Source organism: Rattus rattus, chromosome 3 (assembly GCF_011064425.1).
Source record: "Rattus rattus isolate New Zealand chromosome 3, Rrattus_CSIRO_v1, whole genome shotgun sequence".
Taxonomy (NCBI): Eukaryota; Metazoa; Chordata; class Mammalia; order Rodentia; family Muridae; genus Rattus; species Rattus rattus.
In genome coordinates, this window is record NC_046156.1 from 222,688,676 (window position 1) to 222,714,856 (window position 26,181).

Sequence of the window (26,181 nt, forward strand, 5' to 3'; positions counted from 1 at the left end):
TCTAAGTCCCATCTCCAGATGGAGCGGGCATACACGGTTGCTGTAGGCTTTAGACAAGCTGAGAGTACTGAACCATTGGCGGTTAGTATTTTCCACACTCTAGCTCACACATCCGGGTTTGTTTAATGACCCTGGTCAACAGATGAGCTTAAAACCTAATCCCAGAACGCAGAGTCCTTCCTACCCCTTTTGACGGAGTTCACAGCAGTCTGCTCTGCCTTTACTTGACCGAAACCTCACCAGATGTGCTGGTGGCACAATCCTGGCACCAGCACTTAGGAAGTGAAGGCTGGCGAATCGCCACAAGTTTGAAGTCAAGAGGGTAGCAGAGGCAGAGAGTTTTAGCAAAAAGGCAAAACAAGACAGCATTCAACAAAACAACCAACAACAACAACAACAAAAAACCCTTTCATATCCGTCAGCTCCCACACTGCCTATTACACCACAAAGCCTTCCACACCAATTACTGAAGACAAAGGCAACAGCTTAGACTTTCTAACATTTACAAGAGGATGACCTCACTGATTCTCTGAAGTAATTAAAGGTTAAAGATAGTTTTGGACATCGCCCAGGCTCTAAGAACCCTGGGTCCCAACCTTCCTGTCATTTGCATTCCAATGGAGCCACCTCACCGGTCCAGCCTCACCCGCAGGCGACTCCAGCAGCCAAGTGGACGCTGGCCAACACACCGGAGCTACGGACAGGCTGGGCGGGGCTGGATGGCCCGGGGTGGGTGGGGCTTGCGTAAAACGGTCGAAGGGGCGTGGTCTCCTGGGAGGCGTGGCCTATCGCAGGTGCGTCCAGAGGCTCCGGTTTCACTGAAACGGGTCCCGCCCCAGGAAGGCTCAGTAAGGCTGGTGTTAAAGGAAGGGGACCGGGTACTCCGAGTGGGGCTCGGAGTTTCGAACCACTGGTGGCGGATTGTCCGCCCGTCCCACGTCCGGGGATGCGAAGTCTCAGCCTGGCGTGGCTGCTGGGAGGTATCACCCTTCTGGCGGCCTCGGTCTCCTGCAACCGGACCGTGAATGCACCGGGTGAGTTGGAGCGGCGGAGGAACGCGCTGGGCTGGTGGGGGGGAATGGGGTAGGAGCGCACATCCCCGCGCATCTCAGGGCTCTCGCAGTAGCTTTGATGGGGGTCCCTAACCAGGGCCAATCAGCCGGGACACCCGAGAAGTGCCCCCAAAGACATGCTAGAAACAGTCCTGGTCTGGGCACTTGAAATCTCTACTGGTCGACCTGGTTCGGGAGATAAGGAAGGAGCGCAGGCAGGACTCAGCCTCCCCTCCCTCCGGTGGTTCCTTTGCAAACACTGAGTCATTGAGAGCTTTTCGCGGACCCTGTGAACTTCGTTCGGCTGGGTGCTACCAGACCCCTGGATTACAGCAATTTGATGGCTCACGGTTGGGCGGAGTGAGTGGGAACCCGAGCCCTGGGAAGTTCCCACCTCGCGTTTTGCACTCGCACCCATCCACTGAACCCTTTCGTTGGGGGTTGAACCACAGTGTTCGAGACCCACTCGGGGCTACGGTGCCTGGCATCGCAGTGGATGCGCTGGACATGGAACTCAGTGGGGTTGAATGTCACGTGGTGGTAGAAGGGGACCTTTCCGACCCTTATTATATCCGACTTTCTAGCCTAGAGATTTCGAGACCTTCCGGGGCCTCGGAGCGCACCCTGGTAGCCACCCAGTTCTAGTTCTGAGGCTGCCGAGCCCAAGAAACAGAACTGCAAGAAAGCGGTTCGGGGCGGTGCTTCAGTGGCCCGCCGCCGTTTTGGGCGGGTGGTGCTTCTCCGGGTGAGCTCGAACTGGCGCTTCTAGAAGCCAGGGAGACCTCTGCAGGCTGTAGGGTGGGGTGGGAGGTGTTTACTGCAAGAGATAGCCAGCTACACTTGCTGGAGTCATAAAGGTCATTTCTCGCCTTTACTTTGTCGTTAAGTTGTAGAAGAACGTCTAACCCCTCTCGATTTGCCTGTCATTTAAAGTTAGAAATTCAGAAGCAAAAGTTAGTGTGTGCAAACTTTAAATAAAAAAGTGATTGGGAGTGATTGCTTTGATGATTCACCAAGTATAGGAAACATATCATGATTATTCGGCTCCTTCCGTTTCCAGAATGAGGAGATTGGGAGGGAAAGGTTCCTAGCGTACGAGGTGAACTTGATTTTAACAATAAAAAAAAATCAGGTTACTTGTTAACCCGAGTTACTTAATATCCCACCTTGGTTTTTCTCTCTGTATAATTATACTCCATTGCCGGTGACTTTCCTAAAGAGTTAGTCTAGTAACACAGACTTTAGAGGCAGGGAGGTTTTTTTCTCTTAACTCTTTTCTTTTTTTTTTTTTTTTTTTTTTTTTTTTTTTTGGGGACTGAACCCAGAGCCTTGAGGCAAAATCATTTAAATCCCAACCCCGGTTTTTTTTTCAATTGAAATTAAATCATTTTGTTAGGACACAGGCACCTTGACATCTTTGCTCATGCCCTCAAGTCTGGTCTTTCTGTCTGCTCCTTGACTTCTTAAACAGCAGATTGGGCTTGGTTTTCTCCAGCCCCCAAAAGATTGCTTCTCGGAAAGGGTCCCAACCAAAGATAAACCTCGTATTTTTGCAGGAGGGGGTGGGGTGGGGGCACTGAATTGCGAATGTGACATTTAAGTCAGCTTTTCTCCAACACAATCACTACTGCAGTCTCCCCCTCTCCTGCTCCCCCTCCCCTTTCTTGTCTTGCTGGTCATCTAACCCAGGGCTTTGCACAGGCTGGGTAAGTGCTGGACCGTTGCTGTTTCCCTAGTGACACAGTCAGTCCATTTCCGTTTTAAGACTGGTTCTTTTTTGGTGCTTGTTGTACTCTTTTCTTCTTTTTCTTCCTTTGAAACAGTATTGCTGTGTATCCATGGTTGGCCTGGAATTCTCTATGTATAACCATGCTGGCCTTGAACTTGCAACAATTCTGTCTCCTCTGAATGATGGGATTACAGGAATGAATGCACCACCATGCTTAGACAACATTTTTAAAGTTAATTTAAAAACATTATGCGCACTGGTGTTTTTGCCTGCATTCATGTCTGTGTGAGGGTATCGGATCCCCCAGAACCGGAGTTACAGTTGTGAGCTCCTACTTGGGTACTGGGAACTGAACCCAGATCCTAGGAGAACAGCCAATGCTGAGCCCATCTCTCCAGCTCTCCATAACATTTTCTTTTTTAAAATCATAACAGTAATATGCGATCACTGAAAAAGAAAAAGAAAGAGGAGAAATTTAACGAAATCATCCTAAACACTGGTACTTAAAATAACCACTACTAACATTTTGATTTATATCTTTCCCATGCTTTTGTACCTGAGAAGTGCATAAAAATACATAACATTCCCAGATTAGAAAGCCTTGTACAAGTATGGGTTTTTAACATGTAAAGGTCAATAACAGTTTTAACAGCTTTAAAATATGGACATACACACACACACACACACACACCACGTGCATCCCACGTATTAAGTACTAAACCTAGGGCCTCCTGTGTATTAATCAACCACCTTGTCACTGAGCAAGAGCCTCAACCCTAATTTTACATTTTATTTTGAGGCAAAGTCTCCTTAAACTGCCCAAACTCCTTGGATCCGCTAGGTAACCCAGGCAGGCCTTGAACCTTGGGTTCCATTTCCTCATCCTGAATAGCTATGATTATAGACCAGCACCGGCAAGCCTGGCTTCATCCTTTTTAAATTAGTGTCTCGTGAACAGGCACACAGGATGTTTCCAAAGTCTTGTGGTATAAAAACTCTAATGAGCGTGGAGACAGGACTCGAGGTGGGTGCTTGGTCCCCTTTGCTTCCTTCCTGTTACTAATTAACCTTGATCGCTCAGGCCTCATGAAGTCCGTATTTGACTTTCTTATGGTTTTATTATCTGGACAAATGTTGGGGAAAACAGTTCCTCTTGCGGGGAAAAAGAACTTACAAAGTTTGCTGAAAGCGTACCTAGGGAGGGATAAATAGCGTCTGAAAACTTTTTTTTTCCAGCCTGTGCTCCTAAGAGTTGATAGCAAAAGAACTCTGGGAAAGGACGAAAATACTGAGACCAAGTCCACTCCCAAATGACGTCCTTTAAACCACAGAAGGACCATCCTGAAACTGCTGTCCTACGATTTATTTGCATTCCAATAATAAATCTACGTACAGCCAGAAGACAGCCTTCTGTCCATGTTTGGTAGGGATGTTATAGCTCTCATAAACTACTGAAATAGTCCCTTTCTGATATGGAGATGGTTCCTTTTGTTGTACCGTGGTTACGCAATGGTTCAACGAAAGTTCTCCACGGAGGGGTCAGCGGAGGGGTCAGCGTGAGACAGATTCCTGCAAGTAAATCGCAGGTCACGAACTAGTACATTTTAACTTTTGATATATTCGCCAAATGACTTTTAAAAAGATCCTATCAGCGTGCACTCCGGGTGGCCGAAACCTACGACAGGAAGAAAGAGTAAGGTTTGCTCTTCTTCCGTTGTTCTGCTCCAAGGAAACAGACGCTTTACATAGCTTGGTGAGAGGATCCTAAATTTAAGGTTTTTCGAATTATGTACATTAGAGTCTTATTAGGCAGAGGAGAGTGGATTATTTTATTGGTTTCTTGTTAACAGTTGACTGTATATTTCCTGTAGGGAGGTGAGGTCTAGTCTTAGGACTAGGGGTATAGTAACTTAGGATGCACAAGCCTGTTTCCTGTTTGGCAGTCCTCGGGGCGGGTGTTGCCTTGAGCACCAGTGGGTGAATGTTTTTGTAGCCCTAGAAAGAAGGTGACCTCAGAGCCAGGTACTCTGCGTGTGTCCCTACTTCGTGGTCACCCATAGTCTCTGCTTAGTTTTGAAACACTGTGCCTGTTTGACAACTAGAATCTGGGATACCAGCGGATTTTTTATGCAATACAGAAAGGACAGAGCCCATGCCTCAAGGACCTTTGAACAGGGTCGTGGAATGGTTTAATGTGAATGTCTGTTACCGTTTTTGGTTTTGTTTTGTTTGGTTTGTTGTTTTCTTTTATTATTTCAAGATCTTGCTGTGCAGCCCAGACTTGCCTAAAACTCATGGTCCCTTGTCTCAGACTCTTAGTGTTTAAAGCTGGGATCCCCAACTCTATTTTGTGTGGTGGGGGTTGGGGAGGCAGCCTGGAAGTCAGCCTTGTCCGTTCTGGGCTTTACCACTTTACCACTGAGGTAGCATCCCCAGCCCTTAGAGTGGAGAATCTGGGTGGGGTTTGGGCCTTTCTCCTCCTCCTTTTCTTTCTTCCTCTTCCTTTTTTAAAGTTATACTTGCTTAAAATCCCCAGCCATCCTTCTTCTGTTACAATGTTGCTCCTCGTTCCTCTTTTCTCTTTATTTTAGAGTTCTTATTTAATGTTGTTTTGGTCGCCACCACGAAGGCAGTGGTTATTACTCCTTGGCTAGATGTGTTTGATCTCTAACCTCGGCCCATCTCTCTGTGTTACTTTTAACAGCTTTATCGGGGTCTCTATGCCAAATAATTTTCACAATCCACACAGCCCATTTAAAGCAACTTTGGTATACTTATAGAATTGGGACCATCCCTGTGGTCAGTTTGAGCACACTTTGATTACCCACGGGCATCATCTTTGCTGTTGCATGACAGACTTCCTGCTGCCGGCCAGCCCTGGCCATCGATAGTCACCTTTCTACCTCGGACTTGCCTGTTCTGAATAGTTGACATGTATAGATTCACATAATGTATGGGCCTCTGTGACTGGCTTCTTATTAATGATTTTTATTTTTCCCCCCCAAGGCTTGCCCATGTTACAGCATGCATCAATAACCCATTTCCTTGCTTTCTTTCTTTTTTTTTCTTTCTTTTTTTTGGTTTTGTTTTTGGACATTTGTTACCACTCTCCTGCCCAGCATGTTTCATTTCTTTGTGTGTTTGTTTGAGTCTCTGAGTCTCATGTGACTCTGGAGGGCCTTAAACTCATACTCAAGTTAGCCGTGTATTGAAGGGTGACATTAAAGTTCCGATCCTCGTGGAGTGCTGTGATTGGTGTGGGCTTACCATACCCAGTTTAAAAGGGTGCTAGTGATCAGACTCTGGGCTTCTAGTAGAAGCCCTCCAGGCTGCAGCAGCTGAACCCAGCCTGTTTGTTTTTTGAGATGAGTTCTAACTCTGCTGAGGCAGCTGCTATCAAATTCCTAGGCTTAAACAGTTCCCACGCCTCGGCTCGCCAAGGTCTGGGACAACAAGCATGCAGTTACTATGTCTGGCTCAATACTTGACCTTTCTTTTCCTTGCTAGGTGTCATTCCATTGTGTGGACACGTCTCCTTTTGTTTATTTGTTCTTCTGTTGATGAATTTTGGGGTTGCTTCCATTTAGGGCTATTATGAATAATGCTGCTTTGGTGGGTTAATGTACAGTTGTTTTATGGACGAGTTTCCTTTTTCCTGGGTAATGGTTGATCTTCTTTTCGACTGGCTGGGAATGTCACCTTGGGTGTATGGAAGCACTTTCAGAACAGTTTTGTTTTTGTTATGTTTCGTTGTTTGTTTTTCCAGGGTTTCTCCGTACAGTTCTAGCTGTCCTAGAACCACACTCTGTAGACCAGGCTGACCTCGATCTCAGAGATTCGCCTCCCTCTGCCTCCCACGTGCCAGGATTAAAGGCGTACGCTGGCCACCACCGCTGCCCTGCCAGAACAGTTTTAATTGAGGAGGGAGGACCTATTCTGAATGTGGGCGGGACACCGGTCCATAGGCTGGAGTCCCAGCCTGCATAAGAGGAGACCCCAAGCTGAGAGCACCAGCATCTCTGTCTACCACCCCTCTCCTAAAGTGTGACTGCCTGTGTGGCATTCCTGCTGCGTGCCAAAGGAAACACTTCCTCCCCTAGTTATGTGCTGAATCCTAGCAACACGAAACCTAAGGCTTGTGAGGATGCATCTGGAGCTGGCAATCTGCAGCCTGGGAGAGGGTCCTCACCAGATCCCAACCATGCTGAGACGTCCCCCACTGGTTTCTGTCCACCACAGCTGTGTATAAACCACTTTTTAAATTACATCCCCTCCCATCCCCCCTCCACCCCCCTGCCTCCAGGTGGATGTGTGTGCATTTGTGCTCGTGCCTCTGTGTGTGTGTGTGTGAGAGAGAGAGAGAGAGAGAGAGAGAGACAGAGACACACACACACACACACACACACACACACAGAGAGAGAGAGAGAGAGAACTTGCCATTGACTACATGGGGAGATAAGCAGACATCTTTTGGGTCTTGTTTCTCTTAACCATGTATGTTCTGGGGTTCAACTTGGCACCAAGCACCCTTACCCACTGAGCCACCTTGCCGCCCCTAGCCTCTCACTTTTTATCTCTTTGTTACCTCTTCGCAGCTGTACTCTGATCACCAGGTCAGAGTCCATTCCAGCAAGATTTCTTCAGGCTGACTAATCACCTTGTACTGTGACCTTAGTAGCTATAAAAAGGCAATATATGAGCTTAGAGCTCCTCCTTTTTTAGAGAGCATTACGTAACTTTGGGAACAGTAGGAAGTTGATTTTCCTGGCGAGAACTCTATAAAATCTCAGCCACTGCCCACGAAAGTTCAGGGTTCCTGGCTGTGGTGCTTGAACGAGAACATCCCCCATAGGGTTGGATATTTGAATACTGGTTTCCAGTTAGTGGACCTGTCTGGGAGGTGTAGTGTTGCTCGGGGAAGCAAGTCCTTTGGCAGGTTTGAGGTTCACGTCTCCCCACTTTTGATTTTCCCTCTGCTTCCTGCTTGTGTTTGAAGGTGTGAGTTCTGATCTTCCAGTTCCGGCTGCCGTGCCCGCAGCTTGCAGCTGTGTCTCCCCACCATGACACTCTCTTAGCGCTCAGGATCTGTAGGCCCAAATATGACATTTTCCTTCTGTAAATTGCCCTGTTCATAGTGTTTTGTCATAGCAATAGAAAAGTAACCACCAATACACCTAGTGGGCTGTTTCAGGCCTTTGTGGATAAGTGGGATCCACAGAGCACTGGTCCACTGCTGGTCCAGCTGTGTTATACACCACCCTCTGGGCAGCTGTGGGGGATTTGCAAGGTTTTTTTTTTTAATTCCTCTAAAGGGCTCGCAGAACATGTTGGCATTAATATGGGTGACTGTGAATTACTGAAGGAGGAGCAAATTAAAGAAAGTGACTTTTGGTATGTTAGTGTTTGTAGAGTCTAGGCAGGTTGGACTGATCTCTATGGGTTCAACTAGGCGTGGAGGGGGAGGGGGACTGAAACCATGGTTTCTGGTAATGAACGAAGGCCAAATCTTCCCACATCACAACTGTTTAACTTCGGGACGGGTACTCAGTTACTGATTTGTGCCTCAGTTTCTTCATCTGTAAAATGAGGCACCACAGCAGGTGCCCTGCGTACAGTGCGGACAGTAGTACCAGACCCACAGTGAGTCAGTGCTGATCTCTGAGATGGCAGCCACGATCCTGTAATTCACTGTGGTTCCCTGTGAGACCTTTGGCACTCAGTGCTCAGTCCAGTGTCCTGTAGAAACGAGTAGAGGAGCTGTGGCTTTCGATCCCGCTCACTTCTTCCATGGATGTGGGGAGGTGAGCATAGTCATCCAGAGGGATGTCAGGGCTGGGCCAGGGGCTGAGAGACTGAAGGAATTGTGGCACCTTGCTAGAATTAAAGACACCTTTAATCCTATATAGGTTCCCTTGTAATTGTTGAGTCTGTAAACACATCATTACTGTTTCCTTGAGATGCTTAAGAATGAGTCACTCCTGTTTGTGGCTTGAAAACCACCCCAGGGAACCAGCATGCCTTCTGTGTAGAGGGTATCTTCTGAAACACTCGCTGTTTTGCGAAACGGTATTCCATCTTGGATCTATGTGCTAAGTACCGGGTTGCCGTGCAGAACACATTCTTCGTGGAGTTATCTAGTTCAGTATCTGAGGAACATTGTGCCATTCAGGAATAATCTCCCTTGAGACATGCATCCCAGGCTGGCCTCAAACTCCCTATGTAGCTGAGGGTACCCTTGGATTTACGATTGTCCTGTCTCTACCTCCTGAGTCCTGGGGTTACAGTGTCTGCACACAGTAGGCAAACTCTACCAACTGCCCTGCATTCCCCGCCTCCTCAGGAATATTTGTTTACATTTTTAAAGATTGATTAATTAATTAATTAGATATGGGATCTCTATATCGCCCTGGCTATATCAGAATTCTCTGTAACCAGGCTGGCCTCAAAATCATAGAGGTCTATCTGCCACTGCCTCCCAAGTCCCATATTAAAGGCATATGCTGCTGCACCTGGCTTTGTTTTAATTTTTTTTTAATGATTTATCTATTCTATAAATAGATACCTGCAGGCCAGAAGAGGACATCAGAACTCATTACAGATGGTTATGAGAGCCACCATGTGGTTGCTGAGAACTGAACTCAGGACCTCTGGAAGAGCAGTCAGTGCTCTTAACCACTGAGCCGTCTCTACAGTCCTGGTTTTAATTACGTTTTTAAATTTTATTTATTTAATAATGTATGAGGGCTCTGCTGCATATACATCCACAGGCCAGAGAGAGCATCAGATTCCCTTATAGATTGGTTGTGAGCCACCATGTGGTTGCTGGGAATTGAACTCTCTGGAAGAGCAGTCAGCGCTCTAACCGCTGAGCCATCCCTCCAGTTCCTCTTGGTTTAATTTTTAAAGGCTGCTCCTTTTGGACAGTTATAGAAGAAATGGAAACACTGGACACATGTTTCCGCTAAGTGCATTTATTTTCCTAAGGCCCCCGTGATGTGCGGTGCTATAAACCAACAGATATTTGCTCTCTCGGTTCTGAAGTGAGGGGTCTGGAATGAGAGGGGGGGAGAGACTGTCCATCCCCAGCATCCGGTGGGTGCTGCCATCTTTGGTGTCTTGGCACAGTGAACCAGCCTTTGCTCCCATTGTCTACCACGTTGCTTTCTCTGCTGTTTTCTCTTTTTCTGCCCCCAACTTCCCTCGGTCTTAAAAGACCGTGGTCGTTGGGACTGAGTGCCTGAATGGACAACCAGGATAGCGTTCTGATGGTTGTGGGTTGGGGTTGCCAAGATCCTTGTCTACTGGGGATTAGGACAGGAACATAGAGGGCACCTTCCATTTTCTGCAGTGGGTGGAAAGTGAGCTGCTGATCCCTGTAAGCTCCAGCGCTCCTCCCACTCACCCTTCGCCGACAGCCCTACAACAGCCCTACGTGGTGAAACTTCCCGAAGGGAACAGTTCTGTAGAACCTGAGTCTGGAGCCAGAAGCAGATCAGATCAATAAATTGCAGAAAGTCAGGAGATATGCTGTCTTCCTCGGTCCATGAACAATGTGTAAGATGGCGGAGGCCTCAGGCTCATCATAAAGTAAGACTCTTAGTGTCCTCCCTTCCTCCTTCAGGTCTGTGAGTGAGTACAGGATGAGGCAGGGTGAAGCATAGGCTTGCCATTCATTGGTTGGTAGGTTGTTCTGTTTCGTTTTGCTTTTGATGGAATCTCACTATGTCACCCAGGCTGGTCTCGGATTCCTTAAGCTAAAACAATCCATTCGCCTCAGCTTTCCAAATAGCTGAGACTATAGGCATGTCCTACCTCACCCAGGTCTACTTGTGGTTTTGAATGCTCCATTCATAGCATGAAGGAAGCACCCTACGTTAAAACTTGCTGCTACATGCTCGAAACTCAGAGAACATTTGGTGTTGCCAGCCAACCTGCCTGCCAACAGCTCTGTGGGACGATGTTTATGAAGCCAGCAGAGAGCTGGGAAATGCCTACCCATCCTTGTGGGTAGACAAGGGGATGCCCCCTGGTTCTGGAATCTCCATAGGCTGGCCCCTGGGACAGGGTGTGGTTGACAGCTAGGCTGGATCTTGGCTTAAGGTCAGAGTAGGATAGATGTACACAAGAAAATGAGAGTGGAGACAGCTGATTGCAAGACAAGGCTGTCTTACTCAGTAGACACTTGGGAAGAGTTACTACACAATTCTAGACTGATCTGTACATACATACATACATACATACATACATACATACATACATGTATCATCCATATATCATCTACCTACCTATCCATCCACCATCTATCCATCATCCATATATCTGTCCATCCATCCATCCATCCATCCATCCATCCATCCATCCATCCATCTATCTAATTGTCTTTACTAACTGATCTATCAAAGACTGCTGATGGCTGTGTGGTTAAATAACAGGACTAATGAGTGTAGCTAATTTTTAAAAAAAAAATGAAATCCTGTCAGTCTTAGGATTCCTAGAAGTCACTGTCCTATACAGAATCCAAAACTCTCACTGTTGACAAAGTACCATTCCTGGGGCTGAAGATGTAGCTCAGTGGTAAAATACTTGCCTAGCACACACAAGAATTAGACTCCGACTGCCGCCAACCGCCCCTGCTCAGTACGGTTGCTCAAAGAGAATATTCCCCATAATACTCCAATATCATCTGTCAGTGTTCATCTGAACTTTTTCATTTCAGCGCAGCTCCCTGTTGTTGGACCATTTATCTCAGTAACCACTCTGTTCTGCCTTCTTCATGCAGGACCCAACAGTAAAGGGAGAAGTCTGATTGGCAGATTGGACACGCCACCTCCCATCACTGGGAAAGGGGCTCCAGTTGAACCAAGCTTTTCCGTTGATGAATTCTCTGCATCCGTCCTCACCGGGAAGCTGACCACCGTCTTTCTCCCGGCCATCTACATCATTGTATTTGTAATTGGTTTGCCCAGTAATGGTATGGCCCTCTGGGTCTTCTTCTTCCGAACGAAGAAGAAACACCCTGCTGTGATTTACATGGCCAACCTGGCCTTGGCAGACCTCCTCTCTGTCATCTGGTTCCCCCTGAAGATCGCCTACCACCTCCATGGCAACGACTGGATCTATGGGGATGCGCTCTGCAAGGTGCTCATTGGCTTTTTCTACGGCAACATGTACTGCTCCATCCTTTTCATGACCTGCCTCAGCGTGCAGAGGTACTGGGTGATCGTGAACCCCATGGGACACTCCAGGAAGAGGGCCAACATCGCTGTTGGCGTCTCCCTGGCGATCTGGCTCCTGATTTTTCTGGTCACCATCCCTCTGTACGTCATGAAGCAGACCATCTACATTCCAGCCTTGAACATCACCACCTGTCACGACGTGCTGCCCGAGGAGGTCCTGGTGGGGGACATGTTCAGTTACTTCCTCTCCCTGGCCATTGGAGTCTTTCTGTTCCCAGCCCTCCTTACTGCGTCTGCCTATGTGCTCATGATCAAAACACTCCGTTCCTCGGCCATGGATGAGCACTCGGAGAAGAAAAGGCGGAGGGCTATCCGCCTCATCATCACGGTGCTGTCCATGTACTTCATCTGCTTCGCCCCCAGCAACCTGCTGCTCGTCGTGCATTATTTCCTCATCAAAAGCCAGAGGCAGAGCCACGTCTACGCCCTCTACCTTGTCGCCCTCTGCCTGTCCACCCTCAACAGCTGCATAGACCCCTTTGTCTACTACTTTGTTTCGAAAGATTTCAGGGACCAGGCCAGAAACGCGCTCCTCTGCCGAAGCGTCCGCACCGTGAAACGCATGCAGATATCGCTCACCTCCAACAAGTTCTCCAGGAAATCCAGCTCTTACTCCTCCAGCTCAACCAGTGTTAAAACCTCCTACTGAGCTGGGCCTGAGGATATGGAGCCGGCTTGACGATGATGCTGATGATGATGCTGATGATGATGGTGATGATGCTGATGATGATGATGGTGATGATGATGCTGATGATGCTGATGATGCTGATGCTAGTGATGATGATGATGATGATGATGTATGTGTGTGTGTGTTCGTGCGTGCGTGCGTGCGTGCGTGCGTGCGTGCGTGCGTGCGTGCGTGCGTGTGTGTGTGTGTGTTAGAGATGCACCACAATGCACGGGGCTGTCATTTCCTATCCAAACTGCTAGTCTCTGCACCAGTCACAAGAATGATGGACATCAGCGTCCGAAACTGAAGGAACCGAGAGGAACATGCTTGGCAGAAGCGAGGAAGGAAATTCGTTGACCTGCAGAGAACTATACCTGGCAAGAAGGTTAAGACCCCCCCTGAAATGCTTTCTTGTTCATCTGGAGTCCGTCGTGGCTTTGTCAGGATCTGAGATCCTTGTAGAGCTTCAGTCCAGCTGATAATGACTCTATAGACTTGGAAGATGCGTCTGCGAATGAGGCTCCTGGCCAGCATTCCAACTGGTTAACACTGAGCTTGCTGGACGACAGGATTCAAATGGCCACAGTGGTTCCGTTCTCACATGGTTTCATCAGAACTACTGGGGATCTTGTTCAGTGTGCAGGTCCCTCAGCCTCAGTGCCCAGGGAGCTCAGATATGAGGGGGCCGCTCTACAAATTTCAGTGATGTCTGCATACACAGAACTGCAGAGGCGAGCCCCGTTCCACTTGCCAGGGCAAAGAAAAACCAACAGCAGTGTTTGAGCCTCCTTTTGGTCAGTTTATGATGAATTTCCCTATGGGTTAACTGGGATTTCTGGTTCTTTTATTACCCCTTTGTAGTTTTGTATGTCTGTAAGTCAACAAAATGAGGCTCCTAAACATGTAAATAAAAATTTTGTATATTTTTCTTTAATTTTACTTAAGTCAGTGTGGGTAATAGAGTATTAGGCCGACTGCAAATACTGCTTAGTTTCTTTCTAAGTTAATTTTTAAATACATCATGCAAACTTAAGACATTTTCATGATAAAGCACTATTACAGTGTCAGTTCCCTCTCCCTCAGTCATATGCCTTCCGGGATGCTGGCCCTTCCCTCCCTCCCCCTCCCCCCTTGTCTTCCCATTTAGTATTTTCCCCCCGTTGAAAGATTTAGCCAGTTTGCCTTCATGTACCATTTAGTCGTCTTTTATAAAACCGTCGTTGGAAATTTTATACCGCCTGGATTTCTTTTGTTCAGGCCTGTATAACCCTTGACTTTTTTTTTCCATTAAAAATGAACTTCTTTCGCTCTGTTTGTATGGTAAGGAGCAGGAATCCCCTGTTCTAGACAGAGGATCTGATCACCTATCCTGTTCTGTTCTTTCTTCCTTTCTTCTTTAACAAGTGGTTCCACCCCTTCCTTCTTCCTTCCTTCCTTTCTTTATATACCTAGCCTTGGATTTTTTTCCCCCACACTAGTTTTTCTAATAAACAAAACGTAGTTCACGTTGCTCCACAATGACTGCCTTTCATTAGTCATTATGTTTAAGATTGTTTCCACGTATTTCTACAACTCGGATATCCATTTTTAAAGCTTGTCGGCCTTTTTCTAGTCTGGATATATTACAATGTATATATTCCCTCCTGGATGGCACCTTGACCTACCCTAGTTCCTGGGATTTTTTTTTGTTTTGTTTTTTGTTTTCCTTTTTGGCCATTTCGACATTACTGTGTTGTACATCTGTGAGTAGACATCATTCACATTTACTCTCCTTTTATTGAGACGGGGTTTCACTATATTGCCCTGAAACTTGCTGTACACCAGGCTGACCCATTAACCTCATAGACATCTGCTTGCCTTTGCCTCCCAATTGCTGGGATAAATGTTTGTACCACAGCACCTGGATCTTTGAGAATATTTGTGAAGGCTGTGTTCCTGGAATAGAATGGGAAGCTGTAAAGTTGTATGCCTAGGGGGCTGGAGAGATGGCTTCCTAGGTAAGAGCATTTGTTTCTTTTCCAAAGGACCTTGGTTCAGTTCCAAGCACCATTGGAATGATGGCTCATAAACCAGGGCATTTGATGACCTCTCTGACCTCTGAAGGCATTCAGCATGCATGTGGTTCACATGCACACATGCAGGCCAAACACACACACACACACACACACACACACACACATACATATATATACACACACACATACACACACATACACTCACATACACACACATATACACACACAGAGACACAGACACACACATTAAATAAAAACAACTAAATCTTTTATTTTAAAGATTTGTTTTATTTATTATATATAAGGATACTGTAGCTGTCTTCATGCATACCAGAAGAGAGCATCAGATCCCATTACAGATGGTTGTGAGCCACCATGTGGTTGCTGGGATTTGAACTCAGGACCTCTGGAAGAGCAGACAGTGCTCTTAACCAGTAAGCCATCTCTCCAGCCCTCAAACAACTGACTCTTAAAAGGAAAAGTTGTATATCTGTTGTGGGGTGTGTCAGATGGCTATTTTAAATTTTGATAATCTTTTGCCCGAATTGCTTCAGTATCTAAAGGCGCCGTCCAAAATGCCCACATCTGTTTCCCAGAGCGCTCGTCCACATTTCCTGCCACCGGCCTTTTGAAAGTTTGCTGATCAGACTTGATAACTCTGTTTGTACTCAGGAAGCTTCACCTTGTAGCAGTTGCAGTTCGGCCTGACCGTTGCTGAAGCTAGACTCTGCCCTTAGCTCTTCGAGAGCGTTACCTGTGAGGATATTTGCGTCTTTCACTTAAGGCCTCGAGGATGAGCGACTGGGCACATTTCTGTACTCCCCAGTAGCATGTAGCATAACCACACTCGTCCCCTCCTTCCCAAGGCTTTGTCTTCTGTAGATCAGTTACCCAAAGTCAAACTGCTCTGAAAATACTAATCGGGAATTCGTCCATTTTATAATGTGCATGTCCTGAGTAAGGATCGAGGTGGGGCCGGTGTGGTGAGTCTTGGCCCAGTCTTTGGCAGGCTGTTTGCCACAATCCAACTGTGGTTTGGCTATCAGATCTGCCGTGGGCTGTCACGTGGTGTCTCAGCACCTGTCTTCAAGCAGCATATTCTTGAACTCAAGGAGAGAGTGTCCGGTAACTGAAAAGGGAAACAGGAAGCTACTATGAGAAAGTGCTGAGTCCACATTCACTTTACTCCTTTTTTTGGGACTTTGTGACGATGGTTTTGTATTTGGTTATTTATAAATTGTGTTTTATAAATTGAATTTTATCCCTGTTATGTGTGCTTGGGAACATGCATATGCAGGTTTCGGGGAGTCCACAGTTGTTTGCTGGGGATCTTAGAATGTATCCACTAAGGGTAAGGGGCTTGTGTGATTGGATCTATGTTCCAGTAAGAAATGAAGAGAAAGATCGGATTAAAAGGCCCAGAGAGCCTCCACATGGTCATCTATAAATGTGTCCATTGGTAAAAAGCCTTTCTGGTATTTGCCATTTATTAGTCATTTTTTTAATAATATATACTGATGATTAAAAAAATTAAATCAAACTGCTGGGCTGGAGGGATGGCTCAGCGGTTAAGAGCATTGGCTGCTCTTCCAGAGGTCCCTAGTTCGATTCCCAGTACCCACATGGTGGTTCATGACCATCTATAAAGGGATCTGATGCCCTCTTCTGGCATGCAGGCATACATGCAGCATAGCACTTGAATATAAAATAAATAAATGAAATAAACAACAACAAACAGATAAGAAAGTCAAACTGGTGGCCAAGTGTGGTGGTGCAGACTTCTAATCCCAGCACTCAGGAGGCAGAGGCAGGCAGATCTCTGAGTGCAAGGCCAGCCCGGTCTGCATAGCATATTCCAGGCCAGCTAAGGGTTACCTAGTGAGAATCTTCCTCAGAAATAAAGGTTAGCGAGATGGTTATTGCTTCCCTTGCAGAGAACCTGGATTCAATTCCCGCACACACTCGGCAGCTCATGACACTTTCTTACGGTCTCCATGGGTACCAAGTACTCATGCACACAGACAGCATCCATATATGTAAAATAAAAAGAGGATCCAACAAACATAACAGTTACTTTTCTGCTGTTTCAAAGTCATCAGAGATCTATTAAGATTTAAACAATCAGGTCCAGGGGTGTTGCCTACTAATGGAATGCAGGGGCGTGGGCTGACCCTTAGTACCGTTGAAAAGTAAAAGGTTAACACAAGAGATAATTCGAGAAAGAAGCAAAACAACATTTTCAGATGCAAAAGCTTTTTGGTGAGCTTTCCTTTTTTTTCTTTTTTACCGTTCTGGAAATCATTGTAGACCAGGCTGGCCTCGAACTCCCAGAGGTCAGCCTGCCTCTGCCGCCTGAGTGCTGGGATTAAAGCTGTGTACCATGCACTACCAATGCCTGGCAGTTCCTTGAGGGGTAAGCATGGAAGCCTCTGGTCTTGAGTTAGAACCTTGGTCGGAGACAGAAGGAGCCATGCCCAGGACAGACAGACATCTTTGCTTTTGTGGTCGATACTGAATCACCTGATTCGTCTGAGGGACCCAAGTCTTACTGAGAATGAACCTTTTGTAATCCCCTGGGCCATTTACTAAGAGGTCCCTTAATTTGAAAACAATGCAGAATTGTCTTTCTCTGAGGGCCAAAAGGCTCAAAGCTGACTTCGCTGAAATGAATTTCCTGAGCATTTCCTTGTAGTAAGAGTTTCAAAGTCGTAATTAATTTCCTGGCTATCAGGATTTCATAAACCCTGCGATTATAATCTCTTCTGTATGTACACTTCATTGACTACAACTTTATTTCTGAAACTTTAATGCTTTGAGAGGCTCTGGGAAGAACTAGAATATTTTAGAATCAAGGGTAGTTGCTTGTTGGAGTGTTACTGGAGAGCTTGTCTCTTAGAAGTGAAGTTCTAGAGTCATATGTGTATGTGTGCGTGTATGCAGGTATATATGTATGTATGGGGGGGGGACCTCCCTTGAGCCCCAGGTCTAAAAGAGAAAGAATTCCCTAGATGTCGGGAATCAAGACCCTTCACATTATCCAAGCCTTGAGTCTTTACAGAGGTGGCTGTTACATTCCTATATAAAATGGGGTCACAGTGTGCACACCAAGGAAACACTATTATCGAGGGAAGTGTGGAGACTTCTGTGGCTTGGGTATGAGCTACTCTTGTCTCTCCCTGTTGGTAAATCTCAAGTATTTCCAGCCCCCCTCCCCCTTACTGGAGATAGTGTAGCTCTGTCCAGAGTTGTGGACTCCTTCAGCAAAACCACAGACATAGCCGGCAGGCTCTCTCCAGAGCTCCAGGCGGTCCGCCATCACTCAGCCTCTCCTGCATCACCACATTAACTGCTGATGACTAAGCCAGGACTCCTACCTGGCGTCAGCCTAGGCAATGAGGTTGGTGTTCTCAGCAGATAAGGGATACTAAGAAGGGCTAGAGAAACAGCTCAAAGGCTAAAAGCGCAAAGTGCTTACTGCTTTTGGAGAGGATCAGGTTTGGATTTCCAAAACCTGGATGACTCAAAACCACTGGCAAGTCCAGTTCCTGGAGATCTAATACCCTGTCTTGCACACACACACACACACACACACACACACACACACACACACACACACACACACACACCTAGGGCACATAAAACTCACAGAGAGACAAACGTGCACATAGTTAAAAGGAAACTCAGCTTTCCAGAGTTTAGGCTACTCAGAAGCATTCAAATCATCCTGCTCCAAAGGTGGGTAAATCAAGAAAACCAAAAGATCTTGGCGTGGTGGTGTGCACATTTAATCCCAGCACGTAGGAGGCAGCAGGATCAGCATGAGTGGCGGGCCAGCCTGGGCTACATAGCGTCTATCTCAAAAACCACAACAAAAAGAAAAGACAAGTAGGGGCGGGTGGAGGGGGAGAGCCAGCAAGAGCACCTCTGCTTTTATAGAGGACCTGGGTTAGGCTCCCAGCGCCTGTGTCAGTGGCTCACGACTACATATAACTCCAACCATGGGTTATCCAGTGTCCTCTTCTGACCTCCATGAGCACTGCACAAATATTGTACACACTCAGGCGTACACATAATATAACAAGACAAAACAAACAGACAAACAAAAACAGAATGACACAAAAACCAACCCAAAACAGAAAACAACAAAACAAAAACAGCTAGGGAAAGATACCAAGCGGGTAATTCTAAATTTTTCATGGCTTGTTGCTGTAAAATTATAAAAAAAATAAAATGCTGTCTTTTATCCCACACTAGATCCGGCACCGCAGTGCCCCAAGGTGTCTGGTGGAGATCTTCATCTCAGTCAGCAAAGCCTCTCACCTGCTCTGCTGCATCCCATATCACACAGCCAATGGCTTCTCTCTGAGCCTGGCAGCAATCTCTCTACCCATCCAGTACCCAAGGCAGGCTGTCACCATGCCAGAAACACACATCCCAATTCCGTGGCGGCCTAGTGTCTCCAACCACCACAAACTTGAACTTAAATGGCCACGTGAAAGAACACACAACACAATAACCTCTGATCTAATTGATAAGATACAATTGCCCACCTAGACATACAAAGCCCTATACACTTCCATCCCTTAAGAACATTCATAACAACCTGTAAATGTGCAGAGAGGAATCTTAACATCCACCTCCATGTTCTCTCAGCTCCTCTCCCTCCTCCCGTTCCAATCTCCTCCTCTTCCCTCAAACTTCTCTCCCGCCCATCCTTTCTTCTGGTCCAATGACAGGCCTCACTCTGTCTTGTACCTGCCTTCACCTGTATGACATCATCCTACAATGACTTACATATTTTGCTCAGTTTTGGTTTTGGTTTTATTTATTTTTTTTCTTTTGAAATGGTCTCCATGTGGTTCTGAATTGCCCAGAATTCTCCACGTAGGCCAACCTAGGCTCAAATTCACTGATCTACACCATTTACTTTTGTTTTATTTTGAGATAAGGTTTCCCACTGTAGTTCAGGCTGGCCTGAAAGTTACTACATAGCCCAAGTTGGTCTTGAACTCATAGCAGCCCTCCTGTTTCAGTCTCCTCAATTCTGGGACCACAGGAGGGAGCCGCCATGTCTGGTTCATTCTCATACCCTGTCTTAGTTACTGTTCAGTTTCTGTGATGACCACAGCAACTCTTATAAAAGAAAGCATTTCACTGGGGCTGGCTTACAGTTTAGAGGGTCAGTCCATTATCGTCATGGCAGAGAGCATAGTGGTACCCATGTTGTTGGGACAGTAGTTGAGAATTACATCCTGATTCTCAAGCAGAGAGAGGAGAGAGAGACTGGGCCTGGCATGGGCTTTTGAAACTTCAAAGTCCATTCTCAGTGACACTTTTTCCAGTAAAAATACATGGACTCTAAATAGCTCACTCCTCCTAGTCCTTTTCTCATAGCTCCACAACCTGGTGGCTGTTCAAATAAATGGCCTACAAGGCCATTCTTATTCAAACTATCACATGCTTTAAAAAATAGCTTAAAAATTACCAATCAAATACCCATCAGATACCTCACAGACTCAAAGAAGTTAAGCAAGAAGGAAGGCCCAAGTTAAAATGCTTGAATCCCCACTTAGAAAGGTTAACAAAATAGTCATGGGAGGTAGAGGGAGGGAGGGACCGGGGGGAGAGAGAGGAGGGTGAGGGGGGAATAAGGGGGCAGGATCAGGCATGGGGAGAGACAGGAGAGAGTCCCAGAGGCTAGGAGAATGAACGGAAATATGCATCTGTGGTGTGTGTGTGTGTGTGTGTGTGTGTGTGTGTGTGTGTGTGTGTGTGTGTGTGTGTGTAAGGTGGAGAGAGGGATTCTCTAGGAAGTCCCAAGACCTGGGATGAGAGAGGCTCTCAGGAGTCAATACAGGTGAACCTTAGCCAAAATGTCCAACAGTGGGGATATGGAACCTAAGAGACCAACTCCAGTAGTCTGACAGGACTCCCAGAGGAGGGATAAGGACACTGACCTACCTACAAAACTTCTGACCAAAATTTATCGTGTCTAAAGAAATACAGGGACAAAGATGGAGCAGAGACTAGTGGAATGGCAGCCATTTTGAGAGCCATCTCCTCGGCAGGCACTAATCCCTCACACTATTAATGATGCTATGCTGTACTTGCAGACAGGAGTTTAGCCTATCAGCCCTCTGAGAGACTCTACCCGGCAGTGGACGGAGACAGATGCAGATACCCACAGACAAACATTGGACCGAGGTTGGGTATCCCTATGGAGGAGTTAGGGGAAGGATTGAAGGCCCTCAAGGAGACGGCAGTCCCACAGGAAGATCAACAAGTGTCAACTAAGCCAGACCCCCAGGAGCTCCCAGAGACTGAGCCACCTACCAAAGAGCATACATGGGCTGATCTGAAGGTCCCAGCACATATGTAGCAGAGGGCTGTCTTGTCTGGCCTCAGCAGGAGAGGATGCGCCTAATCCTGCAGAGATTTGATCCCTTAGAGTGTGTAGGGGGGTGGGGGGTGGATATGGAGGGACACCCTCTCAGAGACAAAGGGGAGGGAGAAGGAGGGAACTCTGTGAGTGGGGGACCCTTCTCAACCACCCACATCAGAGCCCAGTAGCTCTCTTTGTTCTGCACATGGACAAGCATGTGTTTGAATCCATGTTTATTCATGAATATGGTGCTGATGTCAACTGCAGTTCTGGGGACACAGTGCCAATGCAGCTCACTCACAGGACTGGCAAGACCTTCCATTCCACCTCACGAGGACCTCTCCACAGGGATGGTGATCCCACAACATAAAGGCGGGCTTCCCACCCCCCCCAAACAAGTGACCCAGAGAAACAAGAGTGAAGCTGTAAAATCTTACCTCAGAGGTCACACACTGTCGTGTCCACCACACCAGACCTGTCACTCAGACTAGCTACAGCTCAGCTCCGGTAGAGACTTCTGAGGAGCACAAGTAAACAGAGAGGGGTCATTGAGCAGTTTGCAGTCTGGCGTGTGCACTGGGCAGGAACGTGTCTCAGACAGTATGATCATACCAGCATTTGCAGACTTGCCCCATTGTTTTAAATGACTGCGTCTATTGTACACACACACACACACACACACACACACACACACACACACACACACACACACACACACACACACAATGCAGTCTACAGAATCCTATATAAACATCCATCCGCATACCTTTATCTTGAGTGCTTGTTCATTTAATATTCTCCTATTTTTTTTTCTCTGTCTGTTTATTTAGAGACAGGGCTCCTCTGTGTAGTCCCGGCTGTCCTGGAACTCACCCTGCAGACCGACTGGTCTCAAACTCTGAAATCCACCTGCCTCTGCCTTCTGAGTGCTGGGGTCAAAGGTGTGTGCCACCACCAATGGGTTGGCTCATTCTCCTACTTTTGCGTGCCAGGCATGTTCTAAGTTCTAAAGGATGTTGCAAAGAACAAAACAGAACAAAAGTCTTGTTCTTGTGGAATTTACTCTCTGACTTGGGGAAGAAAGAAAACCAGCCGTGTATCCGCTGCCAGTCAGTGCGAGGGTAAGAGCTGTGGGTGTTCTATAATGGGGAAGTGGCCTTATCTGAGGGTAAAACTTGAGCATCGTATATTGTAGTTTCCCAACTAGAAGCATCATAAGGGATTATTTTGGCTTTCAGTTTAAGAAGAGATTAAAGTCCATCATGGTAGGAAAACATGGTGGTGTAAGCCTAAGACATCTGGTCACATTGCATCTGAGGTCAGAAAGCAGAGACAGGACAATAAATGAGTCCAGGCTACAAAACCCAAAGGCCTGCCCACTCAATCACTTCTTCAGTTAAGGATCTACCCCTTAAAGGTTCTACAACCTACCTAGAAGGAGGATCACCTAGAGACCAGTGTTCAAACACCTCAGCCTGTAGGGGACATTTCGGATCTGAACTACAGCATGAAGGACCAGGGGTAGACCCAAGTAAGGAATGGAGAGTGTGAACAAGCAGGTTCTAGAGCTATGCAAGCACTGGTACGTGAAGAGTTTTGTAAAAGAGTAAGAAACTCGACTTTCATTCATGGTGAGACAACAGATAGTTATTTCCTGGTCATTTAAAAGGCCACTAGCTACCATGTGGGTTGTGGATAGACAAGGGCAAGAAAGAGAACAGTTCAGAGTGTGACCCAAGCCAGAGTTGATGTTGACTGGGATATGGGCAATACCAAAGATGGAGAGAAAGGTGGCCAACTATACTCCATTTTGGAGACAATACCAACTGATATTAGGAGAGGAAGATTAAAAGGCATACTGACTTTTTGTTATTGCTGTTTTTGCTTGAAGATGATGATGATGTGCCTTCCTGTGTCTGACCATTAGCACACCGCACTGGGCTGGACAGGAGGGAGAGAAGCTTAGCAGAGACCTGGGTGGGTGCAGGCAGGATCTTGGTTGGTGGACAGTGTGTGGGCAAGGAACACATACACCCAGGAACAGCTTTGGAGAGCTGACTCCATTCCATTGAGGGTGAGGAAGGTGTGAGGAAGGGGTATTTGTGCCCCTTGAGAGGTGGCCAGGGTCTCTGGGGCAGAGCTTGTGTGGCTGTGTACAATTGACTAGGACAAGGGTGGTGGAAAATACTCCATCTATGGACTCGGGGCTATAGGGGGAGGGGCACCTTATAAGGTCAGACAAGGAGTAGAGCCTGATAACTGTAGGGGTAATAAATTCTTACTAGGGTGGATGGTGGGGCAGCCGGCTTTATGATGCCATGTTGGGAGGGGGAGGAGGGAGCCAACTCCTGTCATCCTTATCTGAGGTATCCAGGGTCGAAGCTCTCCTCCGACCAGTCCTCCGTAACTCTGGGTCATTGTGGTCCCGTGGTGAAATACCTGGGTATGAGCAAGTTTGGAAGTTGAAAATTAAATGTTCTGTTTTGATCATGGCACAGTCTTAAATCCTTGAACAGTCTTCTGTTAACACAAAAAAGATGCTTGAGTTGCTATGCTTTATAAAGAAAAGACGTTTACTAAACCAACGTTTTGTTTGCTTGTGCTTTTTTAATTCACCTCACATCCCGATTGTAGCTCCCCTCCCTCTCATCCCTTCCTTACAAATCCTTCTCAGAGAAGGGGAATCCTTACTTTGGGTAGCACCTCACCCTGGGACATCAAGTCCCCACAGGACGAGGCACATCCTCTCCTACTGAGACCCAACTAGGCAGTCCAGGTAGACCCAACAGGAGGCAACAGATTCAGAGACAGCCCCTGTTCCATTGTTAGGTGACCCCCATGAGGGCCAAACTGCATACAAATTTAACCCAAAGTTTTGGAGGCCAAATATCTAAGATCAGCCAGCTCAATTGAACCAGCCTCTGGTAAGGGCCTTACGGTGGATAGTGTCATAATGCAGAAGGATATATAAAAGAGATGGTAAGACAAAGAGACAGAGGTTCAAGGACCAGACTCCTTCTTTTTTTATAACAACTTACTCTTGAGGGCACTAGTCAGGGTCCCATGAGGACTGTAACAATCCTTTCTGAAGATGTCGCCCTCAATAACCTAATCACCTTCCTCCCATCTCGCTCCCTCCCCACTTCCCCCCTTCTCACTGTGTGTGTGTGTGTGTGTGTGTGTGTGTGTGTGTGTGTGTGTGTGCGTGCATGTGTGCCATCACTGCCTGGTTTCTTTTTTGGGGGGTTGGGGGAACTCCCATCTCTTAAAGGTTCCACTACTTTTCAGCACATTGCCACACTAAGGGGCATCCCCCCACAAACCTCAAAGGGGATGACCAAGCCAGCTCAGGCAGTCAACCAGGTCTCAAGGGAGGGAGTGAGGATTGAAAAGGACAGTTTGACAGTACTGTAGCACGGCTCCAGTCAGTTCTGAGGCTGAAGCGGGGTTTATGTTTTCCCAGTCAGCTTTGACATCCTTCTAGGTACATACAAAGAATGTGGTCAGTCCTAAGGCATAACCGGAGTAGGCAAGGAACAAACAAAGCACAGAAGGAAGGTCCCATGATTACTGTACTTAAGGACTTGACAAGACCCATCAAGATACAAAGAACATTCCTCAGCTGTGTTCATTTAGAGCCTACTTCCCTGTCCTGGCCCAAAGTCAAATTTCTACCTAAGCCCATTTCTGTGCCCTGACCCAATGTCACATTCCTGCCAAATTCCTACAAGGTGCCCAAAAACTCTCCACAAGGGAACTTACTCAACCATGTCCTAACCATAGCACTGACTTTGAGATGTCTGCTCATATCTAACTAGAAGAGACGAGGAAGGCATTTGGAATCAGTCTAGATTTTTTTTTTTTTTTTTTTTTTTTTTTTTTTTTTTTTTTTTTTTTTTCGGAGCTGGGGACCAAACCCAGGGCCTTGCACTTCCTAGGCAAGTGCTCTACCACTGAGCTAAATCCCCAACCCCTAGATTTTTTTTCTTAAGGCAAGATTTATATATTTAATATTTTATGTGTATAGGTGTTTGTCCACATGTCTCACTATGCACCACTGTGTACAGTGAGGTCAGAAGTATGCCAAGGCCACATGTGGTTATGAGTGGCTATGCCAGTGCCCAGGACAGCAGCAAGTGTTCCTGATGGAGGAGCTGTCTCTCCAGCCCCCTAGAAGATCTCCTAAGCAGTAGTCAGGAATGGCTATAGCTTTGCAATTTTGCTAGCATTTAAAGGAAACTTCTAGGTCTTACTTAAGGGAGAGCACACAGGTAGAGAGGGGATGCTTTGGGAGGACAGAGGCCTTTAACACACCATTTTGAACAGAAAGAAGGGTCAATAAAACAAACTGGAAAGGAGTGACACTGGACTGGGAGGAACTCCGTGGACTATGCTCTTATGGAAATCAAAGGGATGAAGCAGAACGCGCCCATATTTTCTGGATGTTTCTAAGGGGTCAAGTAAGATAAGAGCAAAGAAGGCAACGGGAGTCATGCTGGCGCGCGCACAAAGGTGGAGACGTTCAGAGCGGGAGAGGGGAGGGGCTTTGGATGTTCATTTCTAGATGTGGAATTTCTGGGTCAAGTGACCTGTATGATTTTTGATCATAGTAAATTGCCTTTTTGTACTGTTGCACAGATGTGCACATCTGCCAGTGATAGGTGACTATTTAAAACGTTTTGCACTTGGTTTTTTTTTTGTTTTTTGTTTTTTTTTTGGAGCTGAGGACTGAACCCAGGGCCTTGTGCTTGCTAGGCAAGTGCTCTACCACTGAGCTAAATCCCCAACCCTGCATTTGTTTTTATGTGTACGTGTGATCTGCCTGCTTGCCCTTGCGTGTACCTTGTGCGAGCCTGGTTCCTGCAGAGGAGAGAAGCTGTAGACTGGAGTTATAGATACAGATGGTCGTGAGCAGCCATGTTCACGCTAGAGATTGAACCCAGATCCTCCGGGAGTGTAGCTAGTGCTCTTAGCTCTCAGAACCATGTTTTCAGCCCCCCGATAGGTGTGTATTTTTATACACACCGTAGAAAGCACCGAGCTTTCACCACTCTCAGTATTTACCAACATGAAATTAAAGTCTGAGTGTAACAGTTA

General features: G+C 46.7%; 1 protein-coding gene across 1 annotated transcript; it reads left to right on the forward strand.

Annotated features, from left to right (window-relative positions):
• The first annotated feature begins 785 nt into the window (after positions 1–785).
• F2rl1 (F2R like trypsin receptor 1) lies at positions 786–13,626 on the forward strand. The gene is made up of 2 exons (XM_032899128.1): positions 786–1,034; positions 11,561–13,626. Exons 1-2 carry the CDS (start codon positions 947–949, stop codon positions 12,664–12,666), a joined length of 1,194 nt encoding a protein of 397 aa, XP_032755019.1. The 5' UTR covers positions 786–946; the 3' UTR covers positions 12,667–13,626.
• Positions 13,627–26,181: the final 12,555 nt, after the last annotated feature.

Bases quoted from the DNA above. Each gene is read 5' to 3' on its own strand.
- F2rl1 (XM_032899128.1), top strand. From the start codon at position 947: ATGCGAAGTCTCAGCCTGGCGTGGCTGCTGGGAGGTATCACCCTTCTG. The intron at 1,035-11,560 runs GTGAGTTGGAGC...TTCTTCATGCAG, and splicing joins CCGGACCGTGAATGCACCGG to GACCCAACAGTAAAGGGAGA.